The sequence below is a fragment of the Hyaena hyaena genome, unplaced genomic scaffold (assembly GCF_003009895.1).
Source record: "Hyaena hyaena isolate Hyena2069 unplaced genomic scaffold, ASM300989v1 scaffold_151, whole genome shotgun sequence".
NCBI lineage: Eukaryota > Metazoa > Chordata > Mammalia > Carnivora > Hyaenidae > Hyaena > Hyaena hyaena.
In genome coordinates, this window is record NW_024080783.1 from 2254583 (window position 1) to 2278873 (window position 24291).

At 44.2% G+C, this 24291-nt stretch overlaps 1 protein-coding gene across 10 annotated transcripts in view; it reads left to right on the forward strand.

Moving 5' to 3' along the window:
• Positions 1-24291, forward strand: part of DENND1A (DENN domain containing 1A) — a 500247-nt gene that overhangs the window by 298740 nt on the left and 177216 nt on the right. For all 10 annotated transcript variants that reach the window (XM_039239000.1, XM_039238996.1, XM_039239002.1 and 7 more), the window contains one exon: positions 3909-3954. In XM_039239000.1, the coding sequence (XP_039094931.1) occupies positions 3909-3954 (46 nt within the window). The remainder of the gene's footprint in view (positions 1-3908; positions 3955-24291) is intronic.

Below are 24291 nucleotides of genomic sequence, written 5' to 3' on the forward strand. Positions count from 1 at the left end.
CGACAAGAGGGTGTGCTTGGAGTCAGAACCCCGTGTATCGACATGATGTATATCAAGTACCTCACACTCGTCGTGGAGTCATGACTGTCCTCACCAGGGCTTTGCTAGATACCCTTCAGAACCAGGAATAGGAAACCACTCTTTGGACGCTCAGAGAATGGGTCCAGTGGGACCAGCCATGTCAGGGACTCGAAGAGAACTCATCTAGACGTGAGAGGTTACTGAGACTACTAGGTGCTACTCCCGTGCCTGGCACTTCGTGAGTTATCTCTGATCGTTACAGTAGCCCTGAAACATTCCCACCAGGACAGATCCTACCCGTTTATGTATTTACTTGCTTATTATTAAAATTTTTTTTTTCCTTTTTAATGTTTATTTATCTTTGAGAGAAACAGACAGACAGACACCAAACTTGAGTGGGTGAGGGGCAGAGAGAAAGGAAAACACAGAATCTGAACTCAAACTCATAAACCACGAGATCATGACCTCAGCCACCTAGATGCCCCAGTCCTGCCCTTTTAGAAAACACATTGCCAAAACATAACAAAAGATGTAAGAAAACAGCCCTGCCCTTTAATTTAGTGATTCCATGATTGGGAATTCATGCACACCAGGTGGTTCTTTTTCATCATGTTACTTACAGTGAAAAGTTGGAAGCAACTTCATGTAACTCTGGAAATAGGGGGCAGTAAATGATGGCACATTCATACTTGGTGGAATATTACACAGTCTTCAATCACAAAGATTGTAGTCTAACATGAAAAACATTAGTGTGGCAACTGAGAAAACAATAACATTATATGCACTCTGTAATTTCAAAGATAGAAATATGTTCATTTTTGAGGGTCAGTGTTGGGTGAGAAAAATGTGAAAACAAAACTAGCATTCAGGTGATGTGATCCCCTTACCCCTAAATTTCTCCTTACCATAAAAAGCCAAAGCAAAGTTTCCAAAGAAAACTAGTCAGTAGTTACGGTAACTGTAGAGGTTTATGGAGAATAGAAACTTTCAGGACCCATCTAGAATTACCCAGTTACATATTTGCTACATTGAGATGTTAAAGAGACTCTGGATTTCTTTCTTTTTTTTTTTTTCTTTCCATTTTTCCTCCTCCCACTTAGAATTTGTAATTAGTATCTTTGCCTAGCAAAAATACAGTCAATTCAGAGACGTATTTGAGGCTTTGTAAGCAAATGATGACAGTGTAAAAGGTATTTGTCTAAATTTGCATTTATACAAAAGCTGGGGCTGCTGTGATTTCAGAGTAAATGTGCTTTCAATATTTTCTAAATACAGAGCTGTTGTAACCCTAACAATACTTGGCTAAGAAATTGCACTTCTATGATAGGCTGTAATTACTCCTTGGAAAATTATTGTGCTTAAGAAAAAGTGCCTACCAATGATACCTGAAGGGTGAGTCTCACTTTGTCCCTTTTTGCATCTGTAGTCACTTTTGCAAGATTGCTGTTTCTCTCTTTCAAAATATCACTGCTTTTCAGGACAAAAGGGCATGGCATTAAAACCTATGTATTTAAAATTCTAGAAAGCGTTTCTTTTTAAGGTAAGAGCCTTGAGTTGTGCAGAGACTTGCACCATATTTACTTCCACCTTTTCCTCACAGTCGTTTGGATGGTCTTTTTCTGTACATTAACTCATCGGCTGAAATTTCGTTTCTGAAATTCTAATTAAAACCCCCGTGTCATTTGTCAATTGCATGATTCAATGCAGGAGCTGGAAAAGTCGATCAGATTTGGTTAAATATTACGGACTGTGGTTTCTCCTCCCTTCTGTGCGTTAGGCTGTGCCGCCGGACAAATTAATAAGTGGCCATTTTTCTGGAATTCTGCACTCTTCCTGCTTCCTTTCATTACATTAGGCAAGGTTCCACTAGATGAGACATTTGCAGTCTTAAGACTTCCTGCCAGGGTTCAGACTTTGTATTTTTGACATTGAAGCTGTCGTGTTCCTGAAGCTACTTAATTAGAAACACATTCATTTCAGTGTACACTGGGAAAAGCTTGAACAGCCTAGCCCGGCACACTGGGAAGCTCGAGCATTTGTGTAGCCGGCAGCTAAACTAATGGTTTACAGTTTAAGGGGAAAAAATATCACAGGGCATTTCCTTGCCCCTAGAAGCGAAGAGAAGCTGAATGTGCACAGCAGATACCTTTTTTTTTTTTTTTTTTTTCAAAAGGAGAGAGGAAGAAGAAGAAAGCAAAGAAAAGACAACTCCACTTTCAGTGCAGTTGTGTGTATAATTCTTTCTTTGGCTATTATCAAATACAAAAGTCTTCTAGAAGAATAGTTCCCAAACTGTGCTGCTAATATTCAAGTCTGTTTTACAGGCTCCCAAGATATATCACTGCTGAGATCTGTAGTGAGGAGGACATTTTATATTCTGGGGAAGGATTTTTCTTGAAGAATTTTATTTGTTGAATGGTAATGAGGGAATTGTGCCCTCTCTTATTTTTAAATGTTTGAGCAATTTAAAAATGCACATCTGATGTTTAAAAACCTTCATTCCCTATCCATTGCTTACAGGATAAAGCCTAAACTCTTTAGTATTCAAGTGGAAGCACCCCTCTCCTTTCTCATTTCTTACCCACTCTGGTTCCCCCAAAGCCATGCTTGTAGATGCACATCCACTCTCCTGGCTGCCCCAGAGGAAAGGTGCATGGTCACCTTGGTCTGAGCCAGGTGCCTTTCCTCTAGGCCCAAGAATACTCTTGACCTTTCACAGAGTGTGTGTCACATACTGGAGAGACAAATGGAAAAGGTGCCACTCACACTCTGTTCCTCCTACTTCCTGACTGCCCTCCCCAGGAAATACATGCATGGGAGGTGGGCCCAGGGATTTTAGGTTCAGTATGATGAAGTCAGCGTGGCCTAGAAGGAACTTCAGAGCCACCCCAGTTTTGATGCTCCCTGTGTTTTGTGGCATTAGACAAGTGATTTCAGCTCTCGGGGGTATTCTCTCCTCTGTAAACTGGGGATAATATCTGCCTGATGGCCTTGTTGGTGTGGATTAGGAAAGATGGATCTACAGTTCCTCACATAATGCCTAGCACATTTATTATTGGTAAGTAGCATCATAAGTTATAATGTGTGCGAGCATGCGCATGCGTGTGCACATACACACGCACGCACACACTCCTGAAACAAAAGGAAATCAGTCCATAATGCCCAGGTTTTAAGAGCTTTGGAGTTGGGTTCTCATCTTCTGCTCATTTGATGGCTTAGGGAACCATTGCCCTGTGAATGAAGCAGTTGGAAGGGTTTTGTGAATTGTAGCGTCACTGGGTGGTGTGTGTGCAGTCGGGGAGGGGAGGCTTGCTCGAACTGTCCCCTGTACTTAAGCCAGTCAGAATGGACAGTTAGATCACATCTCTTGATGTCAGAAGGAAACAGCAAATTAAAAAAAAAAAATCAGTCTCCTTTGAAACCTTCCGTTCAACCTTGTTAACTGCCTTCCGTTCAACCTTGTTAACTGCTTTTTCTGTGGTAATTGTGGCGATACTAGTGTCCGTTTGTGCCAGGAACTATACTAATCGCTCGGCACATATGTTCTCTCATTCTGATCGCAAGCTGCCGGTTTGATCCCAGTATCCCATTTTAAAGATAAGGCAACTGAGGCTGTGTGGTCACATAGCTGCTCCTTAGAGATTAATGCCAAGGTCCATGCTCTTCCCACCACCCATGCTGCCTCTAATGCCGCCCAGGTTTCGAAATTCTTCTGAAGTTTCTAGGCTTGGGAACAAAATGTCACATTAGGATTTTTGTTGTGAAAGGAAATGTAACTGTGCATACGTTTATTAAAACAGTTTTTCTCCAAATAGTGAACCATCTGTAATTTTCTGTCAGAAGCAACAGACATTAAAGCAGCTGTGTGTCTCTGTTTCTCTTCACAGTGCTCCCATGCCCTACCTCATAGGAATCCATTTAAGTTTAATGGAGGTAAGTTGGCACCTTTCCTCCCCAGATCTCTCTCCTCGCGGCTTTGTTTTGCTACGTGGCAGTGGAAAAGACACGGCCTCAGGATTCACAGCTCGGCACACGGGAGCGTGTCAAACCAACACCTCATGCCCAGCCCCCTCCCAGGTGCACAGAGCTGAGCAGTCCGTGGAGACCCTTTCCGCTGGGCTCCGTTTTCCAGTGTTTTCCCCGCTTTGCTTGGAGATTGGCAATTTCCACGGGTGAGGGAGTGAGGTTCAAAGAGGCAGGAGGAAAGGGTTCTTCAAGGGTTTGAACGAGGGAAGGGAAATTGTTTGCTCTTCAAAATGATGTCAATTACAAATGACTCTAACGGTACTAGATTTTTATTGTCGAAAACGTGGTGTAAAAAAGTAGGTAGACGTATAAAGAAGAAAGTTAAAAGGTATCCACAATACCATTATTCCAGACTCAACATACTATTAGCATTTTATTATTCTTCCTCCTCGTCTGTATTCTGTGAATATATATTTTGTATAAATATGCATAACTGATATATATGTTTTACATATATTTATAATTTTATGTCTCTTTCACTTAATATTATGGCATGGAGATTTCTACATGTTTTTAATCCACTCTCAACAAGAATACTTTTTAATTTGTTGCCTGTCAGCCCACTGTTTGGATATACCACAACCTAACCATTTTCCTATTACTGTGGGACACTTAGGTTGTTTATCATTTTTCCCTATTGTAAATAGCATTTCAGGGAACATCTTTATGCATAAGGCTTTCTCCGCGTCCTGACTTATTTCTTTAGCACAGAACCCCCCAAAGTAGAAATGCTTGGTCAAAGCTAGGAATCTGGTGCCAGATTGCTTTCTGCATGGCTGTACCAATTAGATAGCAGTTCTTTTAAAGGGCTTTTGTGCGCTTTTGTACATGCCATTGGTTTGTACACATGAACCTTAAGCTTTTCCCTCCTCGAGAGAGAGCTTAAATTTGTACTAGAGCAAAACAGGGTGGGAGGTGGGGGGCTTGCCTGTTTTGCACAGGAGATAAGCTCCCAGAGGGAAAATCTAGAGCCCTGTCCGTCTGTGATGATGCTTAGCATGTCTTAAAGGAAGTGCTACTTCTCTTCTTCTGTTGCCTTCATTTCACGTCGACGAGGACCACCTGCTTCTCCACTAACTGTTGCACACTGCGCTATTGTGCTTACGAAAATGAAACAAGTTGGTTATCGAAAAACCTGTTTGTTTGACATTGAGAATCTTGATCAAAATAGACCACAGAAATCTGCTCAAATTTCTAATTTGACAGGACGGCCATGTGGCTCCTGCATTCTGTTAACAGTTCCTCCTTGTCATCACCCAGCCCTGAGCACATACAGTACACAGTTTATGGACGATCTCGGATGGTGTATTTAGATCAGATTGAAGAGATTTCTTCTGTGTTTTACCTTTGTTTGTCAAGTTTAGGGGTATATTCAAGGCTCCTGTGTGAAAAATTGAAAGTGAATACTTTTCTAACCGACCTTTCCTGCCAATCGCTGCAGAGTTTGAAACACAAATCTAAAGACCATTTGGTCTATCAGAGTCCACAGCTCTTTCCTGCCCCTCCTCCTGCCTTCCAGGCTGTTTCCCCACACGCTTTTTCAGACTCCTTTTCATGTCTCTTTACCTTCAGCGTTGTCCACGTTTCTAGTCCCAGCTTACTTTTCTTCTCCACATGCCCTCTAGTCATCTCTTGTAAGGCTTTGGCTTCAGCTACCAAGGTGGTATCCGTGACTCTCAGCTCTGAGTCTAACACTGGCGTCTTTCTCGGAACTTCACATGCAAAGTTTCAAGTGCTGATGGATTGTCACCTAATGTACTACAGGTGTCTCAGACCCAGTTCCCTGAGACAATGCATTATGAGTACACACACACACACACACACACACACACACGACCTTCCCGTGTTCCGGGTCTCCGTGAGTGGCACCATTGCCCACAGAGTTACCAGAACCAGAGCAGGACACACCAAGCATGGCCGAGTTCTCCTCTCTTCTTCATTCTTTCTCTTGAAATAATCACCAAGTCTTTCACGTATCTCTCCCCCTGTTCCTTCCTCACTGCCTTCATTGACCTTTTTCTTTGCTTTTTTGGATTGCTCTGAAGCCTTATTCATTCATTTGATAAGCAAAATGAAGGCCTCTGTGTTCCAAACATTTTGTAGGCTGTGGAGGGATAAAGATGGACATGAAACTTAGACCAAAGTCCTGACACGTGGCGGAGTGCCTCCTGTGGCCTGCCTTCGTCACTGTACCTCCGTGGCCTGCATTCCAGTCTCTTTCTGCCCTCCCCCACATTCTGCTGTCTCCATTGCTGTCCCTCACTGTCCCTTGCTGGTCTGTGCTCTCCCTGATCCATAAGCACACCCACATCCTTCCTCAACACCCCCTCTCCCCCAGCTAAGCCTGCCCTTTTCCGGCTCTTCCCAGAAGTTCTCAGTTGTCATCTTCTACTTACTATACCTCTTGTCCTGGATGACAGCTGTCTGCTGCTCTGTCCTCTCTGTCATCCCTAGAAGTATGAGTTCTTTGAGAACAAAGACTGTGCTTCATTCATGTGGTGGCCTCAGCACCTAGCAGGATGCCAAGCAGCTACTTTCTGAAGAGAAGGACTGAGCGCATGCTTGGAAAACTGGAATCCGGAACACAGAGTCTCCAGGAGGCATCACTGTTTCAGGGAACCCTACACTATCAGTTTGCCTGAAGATGCAGTACACTTTTCACTTTTTATATGATCATAAGGAATTCTTGAAAAGACCTCTGGTAGTAAAACATGCAATGCGAAATATATGTATTCTGAAGCTAAAACCTGAGACAGTTTTGTGTTCAGGTGAATGGGTGCAAGTCCACTCTCCTTCCTCAGCCTTTGAAGGGTTTTAAAGTGAGAAGGTTCAGGAAGCATTGGGCAAGATAAACCTTAGACCTGTTTGACTGAAGTTGGGGAGAGGGGTTTGCCATGCTGAACTCTTGCATGATCAGTAGTAAAAGAAGAGCAAAAGCAGTAGTTGCCCCATGCTTGAGGCCAGCTAAGCCACTTTCCCAACAAAGTCGTGTTTCCTGGGTGTGTTGGGTGGCTGTGAACTACCAAACCATGGAATTTAGTCTCTTCATCTCCTCCCGTGGATTTCAGCTCATACTCGGAATGCTCTAGTCATTCTTTTTGATTGGATTTATCTGGTTCTATTATACTCTTCAAGGGAGAGAACTGCTTCCGTGAGATTTCTTCCAGGAACCAAGGGCTATAATGCTTGGGGAGGAGCTCGTACCTGGGGCCAAAGGAAAGCTCTTTAAGGAAGGAGCTTGGGAAGGCCCATCTCCTCTCGCACACTAGTTTTCTTACTGGCAATTCAGCAAAAGGCTTATTTTTGACTGTCTTGTTATTTTTTCTTGAAAGCTATAGGCACCTTATTATGCCTTTGCATATGTGCCAGAATTTTTTAAACTTCAAATGAATGTGGCAGATGTTCATAAAAGTTTAGAAAAAGCTACCATAGGAAGACTTTTTAACCATTTTTATGACACTCAAATTTGTTGCACAAAAGGAAATATAAATTATAACCTAGTGTTCTCATTTGAAAAAAGGTTATTTTGGGGAAAGACCTCATTCTGGTCTTCCTGCCCTAACAGGGTGCCCTTGCTGTTTGTTAAGTTGTAAGCCTGTCACCTTAAAGAGTCTGCCTTCCTTCTAAAGTAACAAGTTTATAGTCAGTCCTGCTTCTTACCCCTCCTCCCACCTTTTTATATTCTTTCTCTCCTTTAAGCAGACATTAATTTGAGGCTAGTGGTAAGTTAGCAAAATAGCCAAGGGTATTGGCATGGACCTAGTTTCTTCTTGGAGAGAGTGATCTTGTTATAGCTGGCAGCTAGGAATTACCGAGCCGTGGCCAGATTCCATAGTGCCTGTTTCCTTTCATTCTCTCAACCTCAGTTCAGTTCAGGAGACGTTTTTGCCGGCTCCCTCTTGTGTGCCATGGCTGGTAGCAGGTGCCAGGTCACATCTGGTGGATGATGCTTCTCCCATTTGATAAATGAAGACTTTCCAAGCTTTACAAACGGTGCTTTGTGTACAGGCCTCAGAGTAACACGAGGGATGTAGGCTGAGGATCATATGTATGTATCATTCCTGGTGGCAGAATGGTCAGGAGGGAGGAAGGAACAGGCGAGAGCTATGACGTGATTGCAGACAGAGGCTCAGATTAGCCTGGATATCACGCTCCACCTGCACACAGAGGCAGTGAGGTATAGTGGTTAGAGCGTGGCCTCTGGATTTTAGCTCCCCAAACTTCCTGCTTCTACGATCTTGGACAAGGTAATTGACCTCTTACTCTCTGTTGTCTTACCTATGAAACTGGGACAGTGACCCTATCTCCCATACAGGATTGTTGGGAGATCCAGTGAGGTGATGCTTAATGAAGGCCTCACACAGTGCCTGGCACATGAAGAGTTCAACAGAGATCAGCAACCTTTGCTATTTTTATTTCCTCAGTGGCCTTAAAGCCATTTACATGGTTAAGTCGGTGGCTTTGAAAGCCTGTTTCAGAGACTCTTAGGTTAGCAGAGTCATTATCTTCATTACCTAGGGAAGGAGAGTGTCAGCAATGTCGGTTTGTGCTTTCCCTATTTTCTCCTGGTTTGCAGTGCTAGAGACACTATTTCGGGGATGGGAGCGTCCTTTTGTAGAATTTGAATGCACTTTTGACCCTCTGCTTGACCATTCTCCTGCTGTAGTAATTTCGGGCAAGATACTTTGGCTCTCTGTCTCTCCCTTTCTTCATCTGTAATAGCCCACCTTTTAGGATCATGGTAAGGATCAAATACATGAGTCTTTTGTGTGTCCAGCATACACGTGTGCCCGGCCTGTGCTGGGCACACGGTCCACATCCCCTTCCACAGTGATGTTTTGAGAGCCTTCTGAGTACCAGCTACTGCCTCGTACTAGGAGTTAAGTACAAAATGGTGAGTGTCGCATAAGACCTGCCTTCACAGGGTTTTGTCTAGAGCAGATGCAGCAAACAGAAAGTAATGGCAGTGAATTTTGGAGGCCTTGGGTCTGGTAGGGAAGACAACAACACTAGCCATGAGGGCTGGTCCTCTGACGGGAAGGGAATACCTAAACCGAAACCAGGAAAACCAGAAACGTCTGCAGAGACTTAAAACGAGCGCCATGGAGCTCTCCAGGAAGTGGGAGCAGTTGAGTGTGACGGGAGCGCAGAGCCGAAGGGAGAGAGCAGAGCTGAGGTAGGCAGGCAAGGACCAGGCCATCCAGGGCCTTGTAAGCCTTGTTAAAGAGTTTGAACTTTATAGGGCAATGGAGAGCCATTGAAGTGTGTAAATAGGGGAGGGACATGGTCAGGCCCTCTCCTTCTGGGCCATTAGAAACACAGTCCTTCTATATAAAATGCTTGGAAACTGCTTAACCATGTTAATAAAGTAAATTGATATTTATAAAGATCAAGGTAATTCTTAAGTAAATTACACACCACAACCATATATATAAAATTCAGATGTGTTGGCGTCCCAAACCCAAGCTTCCGAATGGCTCCCTTGCCACCATGCCGAGGAGGAGGTGTTTGTAGCGATGACTTTCTTCGAGGGTTTAAGCACCACTTTTACTAGATTCTGTCTTTTCCTCTCTGTTTCTAAGTACTTTTTATGTATTAAATATTCTTTTTACAGCCCAGTTTGAGGATATAAATTTATTTTTTAATCCATTAAATGTTTGTTTATGGGGTGGGGGGAAGCATGTGCCAGTGTGATGAGCAGGGGAGGGGCAGAGAGTGAGAGAGGGAGACAGAGAATCCCAAGCAGGCTCCGAGCTGTCAGCACAGAGCCTGACGCAGGGCTGGAGCTCCCGAACCTGAACATCATGACCTGAGCCGAAGTTGGACGCTCAACCGAGCCACCCAGGCACCCAGAGGATAGACATTTAGACCGTATGCTAAATGATAGGACTGGCAGTAGGAACAGGGGGAACGGGACCCAGAAACCAATTCACCAGCCCCCAGCTACCTCTCACCATTGTAATTTCGAGAAGCAGATGATGGGTACATGAGGGCACCTGCCAGGCTCACGGACTTCCATTTTCTTTCTCACCATCCTCTACCTGGGGATGTCTGGTGGGAGCTCCTAGAAAGACGCCTGATTTTGCAGATGTAGCAGGTGCCTGGCACAGCACTGGGCTACCACCCCCTGGGGCCATACCCAGGTGCCAAGGCAGAGCTCCTTCCTGTCTCTGGGAGCCAGAGGGGCTCCTGGTGCAAGTATCGGCTTTTCACACAAAATAACAGGATTTACTTATTTACAGAAAAGAAAAATAACCTTCTCCCCCCCACACACCTTTGCATCTCAAAGAATCTGAATTTCTGTCAAATGAGTAGGCACAATTTTAACTAGTTTTTCCTTTTCATTTTTTCCCCTCAGCATATAGAGTCTTTAATCCTTTTTTTAAAAATAGATATATATCTATCTTTAAACAGTTTCATAGTGAGTGGAGAAGAGTGTGTCCTGTTGACTATTGTGCCATTTGCTTCTTCGCAGGGTTCCACAAGTAACAGTAGTAAGACGTAGTTCACACTTGTTAATGCCAAGATTGATGCAAAGCTCGGAACAGTTCTATTCGGATGTAAGTGGTGACTTGTATATGAATCCTCACAGGAATTAGGAAATGCCATGTGAGATTTATTTGTTAGGGCTAAGTAGTCCTATTCCTGCTTTGTAAGAAGGTAACATTTGCATGAAGAATTCCACCTGGGAGTTTCAGTCACGGACTCGTGGGGAGAGCTTTGGCAAGAGAGGCCCAGCATCGGGACGTCTCCTGAGCCCTTGCTCACCACCAAGCACTGTGCTGGGTCCTTTCCTTGCTTTCTCTTTGGAGCATTGCTCAGAATCTCTCTGCCGGGAAGGGCAGTCCATATTTGCAAGTGGGGAAGCTGAAGCTCAGGTAAAAGAATTTCCATCTAGTCCCTCAGCTATGATGGGTTCGTGGGGACCCGGAGCCTCTGCCCGGGGTGCTGTCTCACCAGGCTGGGTGGATCATGCCTGGCCCTGCCTCAGTCTTGGGCAGAGCCCCCAACTTCACCTGAGCTTTTCCTTCTCAGGGGTGGCTTCTATGCCGTGCACGGGGGACTGTGGCGAAGGGACCCAGAAGGTCGTGTCTGGCAATCTCATGTGTGTCCAGAGAAGAGCTCTGGCTACACTTGGACCTGGGGCTGGGGTGCTTAGCCTCTCCACGACTTTACTCTCTCAGCAGTAAAATTAAGATTATATCCTCTATCTCAAAGAGTTGTGGGGATTCAGTGATATCATGGATGTGAAGAGCTTTTTAAAAATGCTGCATCAGACACGATTGTTTGTGGAGTCAGGGGCAAAGTTTAGGTCACTTGCCAGCGTTTGCTTTATTATGTAAACAAAAAAAGTAATTAGACAATCGTGTGGCTTTGCTGGAATTAGTGTACTATTTGTTATCCTGCAGAATCATCACCTGTGAGTCTCTGTCCCACACACAGCATTCAGAGTGACAGTTCAGAAGCTCCGGTCACCTTGGGGCCTGAAGGAGGTCCTGGGTTTCCGCGGGAAGCTCTCTCCTCTTCACAACAGCTTCTACTTTTACAATGAGTGTGGTTGTTTTTGGATTTGAATTTTTTTTATTTTTTAAAACATTCTTTATTTTAGAAAGCACGGGACGGGGTGGGTGGAGGCAGAGGGAGAGGGAGAGAGAATCTTAAGCAGGCTCCCCGCTCAGCACCGAGCCCAACACGGGGCTCAATCCCACAACCGTGAGATCAAGACCTGAGCCGAAATCAAGAGTCGGACGCTTAACTGACTGAGCCGCCCAGGCGCCCCTCAATGCGATTCTTAAATGGCACTTATCCTAATGTTGGAATTAGTTAATATAAAACAATTTAAAGCTCTAGTAGTAATTTATGTAATCAAAGGGAACAAGTACTTCTGGCTGATTTAAGTATCTCTTGCAGTCAGTACGTTTTCAGTCTAATTTGTTGTGACTGAAATGTTCTCTTGTGAGATGAGATAAGCCTCTGTTATAGATTAGAAAAACTGAGTAATTTATGAGGGAGAATCCCAGTAGAAAATGCGAAACCATCGTTGATGCTCTTGTTTGCCAATTTTCCTATCATCACTTAGCCAGTCATTATATGTAAGTTCCGCTTAGCAATGTGGAAACTGACTTCAAAGGAAATTTAGTTTATAAACTGTTACTAAGAGAAGCTTGAACTAATCAAAATCCTGTCAGGTTAAGAAAAAGAGCAGCACGCTGGGAGTGGGGGATGTGTAGCAAAGTGGGAAGGACTCTTGGGCTTGAGGGTTAGATGGCCCTGGATTCAAATTCTAGCCCTAGTTAATGTCTAGTTAAAGTCACAATGTTGAACTGAGGGGCCAGTTTGTCAGGTGGGGAGGGTATTGTAACTGCCTCGCGCAGCTGGACCACTGACCACTCTGTACAAAAGGGTTATTGTGTTATCTTCTTAATAGATGCCTGTCGGAAATACTTAACGACGTCGGCCATTGAGTGAAGGTCTACCAGTGTACATGGCACTTGAGCCCTATCGTTTCTAGTTGTAACCCCTGTGAGAAAGTGCAGATTTTGCAGCGTGTTAGAGTACCTCTTTGAGCCTCAGACACATTGCTCATAAAATGGGTACATTCCCCGCTTCATTGGAGCTTTTAATGAGGAATAAATGAGGGAATTGGTACCTGACTCATGGTAGGTGCCTAACAAACGGAAGTGACTATACGTGTATCGATACTATATGTCAGTGTAGAACCGAGAAATTTTCTTTAAAACTAGTGAAAAGGCACCTAAGTTTGACTCTGCCCTCTTTTTCAGCTTCCTTTTGTGTTTTTTCATGAGTGACTTTTTCTAAATTGACATGAACTCAAAGGCACTTTTAACTGAGTGGAGCCACATGGGACTGGTGACTTCTTAAAGTCCTTGGAAGTGAATAGGGGCGGGGCCATGGTGGGAGCTCAGAGACCAGTCTCGTGATGATTGAAGAGCCGTACCCTTGGCCTAGGCAGATCCCACTTGGAATCTGGCACATGTGGTTCTGTTTAACACCATGCTCTGCAGACTCAGGCCCGAGTTTGTGACCAGCAGACATTTGTTGTTGATATGTGAGGTCACCACAGTAGGGGTGTTTGTCAACCAAATTAAACTTCCTCTTAATGACCTAAAATAATTGATTCAGAAGGCCTTTAAATGGGCCATGGCAATAGGTAAGCAGGCTGGAATCTGGCTTTTTCTGCACACATTATTGCATGGTATTCTTTTGCTTTTCGGGGGAAGATATGGGTGATCATGGACTTTTGGGGCAGGCAGTGAACCTGATGTTTGAATCCCAGCTCTGCCATTTATCTACGTGTGACACGGCAAGTCATGGAACCCTTGTGCGTGTGTGCCTTAACATCTCCATCTGTGAAATGGGACACCTACCTTAAAGTGATGACAGAAATAACATGGCTGAAGTTCCATGCAAGTTAGTCGACCCTCAGTCAATGGTAGATATTGTTATTAATAAAGTATTTCCAGTAGGTGTCTCTGAAGAAGATAGCTTAGCAGTAATTTCATACAAAGTGGTCAAACTCGGATGTAGTAACTGTACCTTTTTTTCCCCCTGCTAAACTGATTTCTCCTTAAACTGCTTTCTGTACTAAACTTAAACACCCATAGAGAAAAGTATGACTAAAATTGGAGTCTGTAAACGTCTCTTTACATATTGTTTGATTCTCAGCTGATTTCAAAATGCATTTGAAGTTGAATATTTAAGATCTATGCCATGTAGGCTTCACAAGGAGTGAGTTTTTTCTTTGCCTTTGGATTCAGACATTAATGACCTAAGCTCTGGCCTTTGCAGGTAGAGTGGGGCCACCGTATTATGTTTGTTAGAAATAAAAGCAGTAGCTCAGGGCTTTTCCTAAGTATGATCAACAGTGGCACTAAAGTCTCCTTGTGTGTTTGGAAGTTATCAGTATCCCACAGAGTGGTTTCTATGTCCTGCCTAAAATCCTTCCCTCCATAGATCCAAGTGTCTGACAAAAACTAAATGCCACAGGCTGGGGCTGGATATGCCTTTAACCAAATAGAATATCTGTTAAACTTTGGCATCTATTATTTTGAATGATTCAATGGTAATAAATTTATATCCTGCCTCTTTGGCATTTTATTGCAAATATTTTGTACTGACCGAATGGGTTAAATTATGAAGCTTGATAAGTACATATGCACATTACCCATCTCTAGCTTTAGAAGAAAAAAAAAAGGAAGAAAAAGATAGCTATGAGTTTGGAAGTCATCCCAATTTTTAAAAATAAGAGAATTTGGACATTTTGGCATATGGGGCTTTTTAAATGAAATTTCATGGAACTGAAAACAGTCAATTTTAGGTTTCCAAAAATTGTTTTGATTTTCATTGGTATAAATTTGCTGCACATGGTTTTAGGGAAGTTCTGAGAGATGCATTTGGGACTTCAGGGTTGATTTTTTTTTTTTTTTTTTTTTTGAGATTTGTGATTTATTTTTAAAAGGTGATTTTTTTTCCTTAACTCAAAGTATACATTGGAGAAGACAGCGTTCCATTTCTAGGACAGCTTTTTTGTAATGGCATCGTTAAGCATTGCCAAACCCCTGGACTTGGGGCAGAATTATTGAGCATCATTTTGGCACCGTTTGGACACAGCAAGGCCGACTCGTCTTCCCCCTTCTCGGAGCTGGAATCTCGAGGCCAAGTGATTTGGGCCATTCCATTAGCAGCAGCTGCTGGTGATAAGCACCGTGAGAGTCACCTGTGTAGGGTCAGGCTTATTGCACATCAAGGTTCGGCAGTGTCGGAAGAGAGGGAAGATGCCCAGGAGGGGGCTCTAGGCCACCTGCTGTGTGAGGATCAAAGGGTGGAAAGGTCAGAGGGCACAGCTCCCTTAACCATATCTGTCTGTGCAATAGCTGTTTCAGATTGTAAATCTTGGCGATTTCATTAAGTCCTCCTGGCTGCTACTGGGGCATTGAAATAATAAAATTTTATATCTGTTGCCTTTCCTGCCTCTGGCAGCCAGGCTGATACATTCTCTGCAAAATGGGGCGTCTTTATAAAAAGCTTTCCTGGAACGATCAGAGCAGCTCTGATGAAGTTGGGGTTCACAGAACCTCATTCTCTGGAATAGTTTAAACACACACATGCACACACACACAGACCATTTAGCAGCCTTTGTGATTTATGTAACACCTCTTTTCTGAAAAGCAGGTCACCGAAGTATTACGTATTGCTAAATGCTTAATCTTACACATAGGAGGAGAGTGTGCTTTCTCTGCGCTGCTGTTTATTAAATAGCCCCTGTGCTGATGACTCCAGGGTCCATCCTCTTGGGCTGCCCCAAGCCACTCTGCGGATATTACTTCCCACTCGGCAGACCGTTTGGGGGTTTTTAGAGACATGTCTCCTGAATATGATTTTCCAACCACTTTTCCTAGATCTTAAAGTTGTTATGGACCTTTAGGGCTCCTTGGCTCTTGGGCAAGACAAATCACAGTAATGGCTGCCCCTTTACTGCCCATATGTTTAAGACCCCCTGTAGTTTGTTTGAAAAGTTAAGAGATTTTCACAGTGAAGGTGCCATTTCTGAAATTTAAAGTGTTCCTTTTCACCGGGAGATAAGTTCACTCTGATTAAGTCCGTAATTCTCACTAAGCCATGTTTATGGGGGTAATAAACAATGTTTCAGCGTGCTTGTTAAATTGGGTTTCCAACCTCTCCACTCTTTAAAAAATGACATTTCAAATAAAAGGCAGGTGGAGATGGGAGTCCGGGTTTCCCGTGCCTAGTGATGAATGAATGATGGCAAGTGGCAGTTGTGCGGGAGGAATGAGGCCCCCTTTTATGGGAGGGTGACCCCAAACTGTTTTTGGGACTAGGGAATCAAGATCCCCTTAAGCCCCCAGTGAAACTCTTAAATTCAAGTTTCATGGTTTCAAATTGGACAAATACTGTTTTTGAAATCCTGCCAGCCACATTGCACACTTTATTTAATTTCACAGCAAGCCTGTGTTCCAATATTGGTGGCCTTCTTTTACAGATGATGAAATTTGGGCAAAGAGAGGTTAAGTAACCCGTCCAAGGTCACATTGCTAAGAATCACAGGACCAGAATTCAAACCTAGTTAATTCATTGTGTGAAGCAGTTTAGTGTACACAAAAGAACATGATACTGGTCCAGCTTTTAGGGTCAGCTTTTGCTCTTAGGTGGCTGGCCTCTGTAAGAGGTTACAAAATAAATATGTGATCTAGTCGCTATCCTCAGTCTTTGCTAAGCCAAGGAAGTGGAAGGGCTGCACAGACAGGAGAAGGAGACCACCAGGCTTTGGGGTCAGACAGCCCCAAGCTCAAGTCCTAGCTCTGTTATACACTGGAGCCTTGGTGCAAGAGCTTCAGTGTTCTCTGCTGTAAAATGGGAATAATCACTCCTGTCCCATGGGGCTGCTCTGAGGATCAGATGAAATAAGGTATCTTAAAATAACAGTGTTTATATTATACTTCATAGTTGGCAGTACTAAGCATTAATACAGTATCTGAATATAGTACGGTTAAAACAGTTATTTTAAAGGCAACGTGCTCTCTCTCCCTCTGCCCCACTCCCCACTTGCTCGCTCTTTCTAAAATAAACAAAATTTAAAAGTAAAAAATAAATACAATCTAAAAAGAAGAGGCACCTGGGTGGCTCAGTTCGTTGAGCATCTGACTCTTGATTTTGGCTCAGACCTTGATCCCAGGATCCTGGAGTTGAGCCCCGTGTCAGGCTCCATGCTGAGCGTGGAGCTTGCTTAAGATTCTTCCTCCCCAACTTCCCCTTCTCCCTCTTCCTCTTTGCCTCCTTCTGCCCTTCTCCACTCAACTTCTCGCTCTCTAAAACAAATAAAATAATTTAATGAAAATAATGGAAAAGTGATAGGGACAGCATGAAACACTGTTGGAAACATCACTAAACAAGTTTTTGTTTTTGTTTTTGGAGGGTCCACCCATGTATTGTCCACTGTGCTTGGTATGTAGGCCTTTGAGAAGGCAACATGCCGTGGGACCCGACTAATCAGGAAGGCTTTGTGGAAGAGCAGGGCCTTGTGGGATGGAGATAATCATAGGGATCTTTGGGCCGTCTTCACATCTCATCAAGCGCTCAACCACTTCATCTCTCATTTGTGCTTTGCAACAACCCTTCCTTGTCTTTTTGTACATGAGGAAATGGAGCGTCCAGCACGGGGAGGGTGCTTTAGCTGGAGGCAGAACACCACCAGCCCAATGGTAGACTTGTCCAGCGAGCCGCCCAAAGAGCTGGCAGAACTGGACTCTCACAGAGGCTGCTGGCACTGATCGCTGGCCCTCTGTGAAACACATGTCCTACTTAACCTTTAATCTTCTCAATAGTCCTGAAGCTAAGGACAGTGACTCCCATCTCACACAGAAGAAAACTGATGCCCAAGGAGGTAAAGTGCCTTGCCTGCAGCTACCTGGCTAGTGAGTGAAAGAGCCAGAGCACCAACCTTGCGACTTTTTGACCTTGGACCCTGGACCATCCAACAGAGGAAATCGAGCAAGTTCCATGTGAATAGAGATGCTCTCTTCCATTCTACATTGCTGTGCCTTTTCTTTTTAAAAAAATTTTTAATGTTTATTTTTGAGAGAGGGAGAGGGAGACAGAATCTGAAGCAGGCTCCAGGCTCCAACTGCTAACACAGAGCCTGACATGGGGCTCTGACTCATGCACCATGAGATCATGACCTGAGCTGAAGTCAGACGCTTAACCAACTGACCCACCCAGGTGCCTCGGCTGTGCCTTTTCTTAGGCCATTTGGTCATAGTCTACCCCACCACTACCTATCTAGGCCCTCTTGTAAGTAGGCCGAGGGCCTCTTCAGTTCAGAGATCATGCTTTATTATCTCTCTGTCCTTGAACCTGGCATAGAGTTGGCATGAATGACCGACTGACACATGACTGACTGAATGAGTGAATGAATGGGTGGATGAGTGAATGAACGCCCAGGAGATGAATGGTCAAGAAAGGAAAAATAGCCAATTGGAGAAAAAGCTCTATGCTGACCCGGGTTGAAAATCCTTGGACTTGTTAATGAGAGTCAGTGCTTATTACCTTGTGCGGAGTGGATTTGGCCTGACCTATGAGGGGCTTACACCACTTCCCTCCCCTGTCAAGCTTCTGTTTCTGTTTAAAGCACACTGGGAAATTCCAGCGGTGTTTTCAGGGGTCCTCTGAACTGTCGGGCTTAGATTTTTAATTTTGCGGAGCAGGAAGGAGCAAATCAGTGACTCCTGGCTCCAAAGAAAAACCACTACGTTTATCAACTGCTTGGCAGCTCGGTGACCTTTGGAGCCTGAGGAAGGGAAGGAAAATGTCACTCTTCCCTCTGTGTACATTCGAGATTTCAGGAGGGAATAAAGAGTTTAAAATACCTGAAGGTTTGCCTTTCCTCTTCTTGTCCTTTCCACTTTCCCTCTTATTTCTTTTTCCTTTCTTCCTAGGAGGCCACCAGCTCCCATGCTGTTCTTTGTAATGTGCTCATATATATGCGCATGCATCTGAGCACATTTTATATGTGCCGTATAGTAGAAAGAACATTGGCACGTGGAACCCAGATTCAGATCCTTTCTCTGGCAAACACCAGTTGTAAGAATATGGGCAAACTCTTTACTCTCTTTAGGCTCAGTTTCTTCATCCATCAAATGGGTATGATATTCTGTAGAAAAACCCTCTCCCCTGGGAATTTTAATGGAGTCTGGGCCAACCATTGAGCTACTGAAGGGCTTGATTCTTCTGCTATTCTTAACAAACTTCCACTAGGTTACAGTTGCTCAGTATGTTTGTTGATCAAAATGGTGTGTCAGAACAATTAATAAGATGCACTGAGTAATTGGGTGTCGGTGTTCAGTTGGGTGCGGTGTGTAGCACCCCTGCTTCTAAGCCCGAGGACTTTGGACCAGCTATTTTTCCTCTCTGATCTTCAATTTCCTTCTCTCCACTGGAGTGTCAGGAGCATTATGTTATATGGTACTCAGAAAGGTTTGGGCCGTGGGAGGACCACACGTTGTTGTTAGAAGAGCCTGTAAGGTGATAGATGCAGAGTGTCTGCCCCAGTTCCGGGCCCGTGCAGCCCCTCTGTCCACCTAGCTGTGGCTCGGCCCATCGGGAGCATAGTTGGCCTAAGAGGGGACTGCATGAACCCAGCATCGATCGTTGAGTATAAAATTTGGATTAACACACTATTAAGATGTAAGAGCCATATTCTCTACCTTTCAAAATTAAAACAGCTGTCTATGTAAGGAAGACATAACGTCGGGAACCATATCAGTTTGCCCCTCTCACAGAGGGACAAAGACTAGGCTTTCTTTGAGCCAAAATAAAGCATTTTGTGCTCTGATTCAGGAAGGTGCTGTGTCCTCTTGAAACAAGGTGTCCTTGCAGGAAGTTGGTCTGGACCTGTCCCCTTTACTTGGTGGACCTGTCCCCTTTGCTCGGCCATCTACTTGCTGGTCTCAGAGGTGCTGCCTAGCCTTGGGAGAGGAGACGAGGCTTGCAGATCTCAGAGGTCACTGCAGCAGGGAGGGGGCCCACCTGTGGTCCAGGCCAGTGCCCAGGTCAGATGGGAACACGGTCACGTTGGTGCCAGATAAATATTTGGTTGTTTTTTTTTTCTTCTTACTTAATGTTCTCACAGCTCTATGCAGTATGTGGTGATAGCCCCATTTTATAAACAAAAAACATGAGGTTCAACTAGATTGAAATAACCTGCTCCAGGTCCTGTGAGTAGTAATTAAAGAAGATAAAACCCAAAGCCCAGTCCTTATGATTCCTGCTCCTTGCCCTGGGCCCTGCTCCCCCTGCCCCCCACCAGGCTGTCACAGGACCACAGAGCTCTTTCCCCAGAAGGGACGCAGATAACGTTGCTGCTTTGATCTTCACTGGAGAAGCAACGGGACAGGTTGAAGAAGTAACATGTACCCTGGAGGTGTCGACTTTTGCAGAGAGATTTTCTTTTCTTTCTTTTTTTAAGTTTTTAAGAAATGTTTATTTCTTTTGAGAGAGAAAAGGGTGAGTAAGGGGAGAGGTAGAGAGAGAGGGAGAGCGAGAATCCCCAGCAGGCTCTGCGCTGTCAGTGCAGAGCCCCATCCAGGGCCTGATCCCACGAACCAGGAGATCATGACCTGAGCTGAAATCCAGGCTCAGATGCTCAACCTGCTGTAGGCGCCCCTACGGATAGATTTTCTGACTGTCAAATACATTCTAGAGTGAGTCCTTTTTATCAAAATAATTATTGTTACATTGGTTTTCATAATTATAATAGTTAATATCCAGTGTTTATTATATACCAAACATTATCCTAAGGACTTACACGTATTTTAACTCATTTAATCACCATAACAATCCACTGAAGTCCACATTATTTACTTTCTGTCCACATACTGTTGAAATATGAGATTTATAGGGCAAAGTACATTCATCCGAAGTGCCCAGCAAGGTGTGTGTTTACAAGACAGATGAACCCGTGTGACCACCACCAGATCAAGGAACAAAATGTTACCAGTCCCCCAGAAGCCCCTCTTGTGTCCTCCTGTGGTCATTCTCCCTCTGACCCAAAGGTAACCATTATCCTTGGCGTACTCTTTGAATTACGTTGAACAGATGAGTGAACTGAGGCACGGGGAGACTAAGGCGTTTGCACAAGGTAGCACACATGTAACTAGAAGAGCTGGAGGTTCAGACTCGGGTAGACCCTGGCTCCAGAGTCTGCTCACATGCCTAACATCTAGCTAGGAAAAGAGCACTGGATTGGGGGTGGTTTACATGTTAATAGCACAAAATCATAAGAGTGAAATCTTACTGGCTTCTACCTTTGGTCTGAAAATCCACTTAAATTCTTACAGTCTTGGGGTACCTGGATGGCCCCAAGCCAGTTAAGCGTCTGACTCTCGATATCGGCTCAGGTCATGATCTCACAGTCTGTGAGTTCGAGCCCCGCAGGGGGCTCTGCGCTGACAGCACAGAGCCTGACTGAGATTTCTCTCTCCCTCTCTCTCTGCTCCTCCCCAGCTTGCTCTCTCTTGCTCTGTCTCAAAAAATAAATATATAAACATGATCCAAAAAATTAAATTCTTACAATCTTGGACGTCTAATCCATTTTATTGGCATAACTTTGAAATTGTAAGGATGGAAACTCACTTTCCGTAGGCACCCCCCCCCCATTTATTGCTCACTTACTGCAATCAGGTACTGTGTTAAATTCTTTACACACGTTGTATCACTTAACCCTCACAACTTAGCTGTGCGGTAGATTGTATTGTCACTATCTTAGAGATAAGAACACTGAGGCTCAGAAGTAAAGAGCTTGTTGGAGGTTACACAGTCACAGAGGCAGGGCTTGAATCTGGCCATCTCATTCCAGAGCCCACAGTTTTAACCACCATGTTAACTCCTGTCTTACTTCCTGTGTCACCTGTGAATTAATTCTACACTAATTAATCATGATAATTTCACATAATTATTATCATTGCCATCATTATTCTTATTCCCATCTCACTTCCTTGAGCAAATTCCGTTTTGCTTACTGTGGGCTTACGGTGACCATTTGGGCTTACATTGACATCTGCTTCCAGGCGTGCCTCCCAGCAGAGTGGATCCAGCCACAGTATTCAGTTTGTTCTCCGGTTAATGAGTATTTGCTCTGCGTCAGGCACCGTGCTGGGCACTGGAGAGGCAGAAACAACTAGACTCCGGCTCTGCCCTGACGATGGTCCTACTGGAAGGACAAGAATAAAAATGCACTGCATGCGGGCGCCTTTACTCCATGCCTGCTGCCTCACTGACCTCCATCCCTGGTAGGCAGCCCAGCGCTCAGCTGAAGAGGCTGGCGTGGAGCTGGGCCCCTGCTCCTCACTGCCTCAGACCAGCTTTCCTCCAGCTCCTGGCTTCCTCAGCCAGGGGAGCATCACACGCTCCTGACCCTCTGAATCCCCTGGATTACACTTCAGTGCAGAGCCTTGCCTTTCATCCTACAGGCTCGTTCTGAGTCCTAACTTTTGTCACTAGTTGCCCAATCCCCTCTTTGGACAGGCAGGGTCATCCCCATCCTTGGGGAGTATTGGTGTGGTTTGAACTAGTGTTACTACTTTATATATTAGGGGAGGAAAGCCATTGTTTTCAGACCACCAGTTTTAGAAAGTAAGGCTCAATAAAGTCTTGGTTACAGGGAAAACACCAAAGGTAGAGTGTTTTTCCAATAGATTCCACTTTTATGTAGAGAAGTATACTAGAATCTCTAGGGTCATTGAATTTTTATGTTTATCCTAAGAGGGCATGAGTGGAAAAGCAAAGTTAAAAAAAAAAAAAATTCCAGGGCTAGACAAAAGAAAGGAAGGAACAGGGAGCCAAACTTAGCTGCAAATCAGAATGTAGCAGGGACAAATGACCTTGTCATGTGGCCTTCATTCACCATTTGTACCTTATTAATTTTTGCCTGTCTTTTGTGATTTTATTCTGTGTCTGGACATAGTACTAATGTATTTATCAACTTCTTTAGGTTATAATTTATGTACAAACCATCTATTTAAAGCATATAATTTAATGAATTTTGACAGTCCCGTACATTCACAAAATAACCACTACCCCAATAAAGATATAGAATATTCCCACCACCCTCAAAAGATTGTTTGTTTTTGTTTTTTTTAAGATTTTAGTTTTAAGTAAACTCAGTACCCACCATGGGGATTGAACTCACAACCCTGAGATCAAGAGTCACATGCTCTTCCAGCTGGGCCAGCCAGGGGCTCCAAATGATTGTTCATTTTTATTTAACAAAATAAAGCTCATTGATCTTGAGCTTCTCATGTGCCTGGCACCACTGTACTACATTAAAAATGTTAACCCATGTAATCCTTATCACAGACTTGTGAGGGAGGCGCTGTTGTCATCCGCAGTGTATAGAGGACGACACTGGGGCACAGAGAGGGAGAGTGAAATGCCCACATTTGCACAGCTGGTGAGTGTTAAAGCTGTGTCAGAACTCACAGATGGGCTTCCAGATCCTGTGTTCACCATTCAGCTCTAGTGCCTCCCGTTCGTTCGTTCGTTCGTTCGTTCATTCATTCATTCATTCATTCATTCATTCAGGAATTGCCTGCTGTGGGCCAAGTGCTGGAGTAGGAGCTGTTAGTATAGTTCTGTGTCTTATCACCCTAAGAAGCCCACGGACTAGGGGAGGAATTGAATACTTCTATAAATAACTCTAGGTTGGCATATTATTCTGGTCTCAGAAATGACCTCCGGGGAGCACAGGGAAACACAAACTCCCTACTAGCCGAGGCCCTCTGAGGTGAGGCTGGCCAGGCTCTGCTGAGTTCTTGGGAACCATCAAAGGAAAGAGAACGGACAGGCAGGAGAGACACTGTTGAATGCCTTTTCGGGTGTCCGTGGAATCCTGCCGACTCCTCTTACATACATTCGCTTTTGCAGTCCTCCCAGCAATTCTCTGAGAGAGCACTATCTCGATCCCCATTTCGCAGATGAAAACCTGGAGGATTTTTGAGGTTGAGTGAATTGCCTTAAGGCAGCCCTGGAGGTAAGGAGCGGTCCTTAGGTGAAACCTGTGTATTAGACCCATAACCTCTCTACTGCCCTGACCACTTCCCATCCCATGATGTTCCTGTCCCCTGTCCTGAAAGGTCGGGGTCAGGCTGAGTCTGTCTGTGACAAAGCATAAAGAGAAAGACATTTTTGATTAACAATATTTATGGGAAGATGCCATTTTTGTGTGTTTCTCTGTGCAAGAAATGCCATTTGGAAAGTCGGTGTGCATGTCAGTATTTTTTCATTCTGAGAAAAAGCCTATAGAGTCTGGTGGGGGGAGGGTTTGCAGCTGGCAGGAGCTTTGGCATATGTTGTAACTAAAAAGAGAGGGAACGTGTTGGTGGGACAAGCTACCGGAGAGCTGTCTCGGTGTGCCGCGGTACTCGTAAGTGTTTTAATTGGGTAGGGTTTTTGGAGGACTATTTTGACATCTGCTCGTGTCTTTGCTGATTTTTCTTCACTTAGAGTAGGAAACACAAGCTGTGGATAAAATGACTTTAAAGTAATTGGAAGTAAAGATATCTCCCTCAAAGTCGAATTTGAGAGGGACACTTTTTAAGAAGTGGAAAGTAAATTCCACTTCTAGGAACCTGTCCTAAAGCCCAAGGCGTTATGCCTACAAATTTGATGACAATATTATATATAAAAATTTCTTAAAAACTGGCGATCACA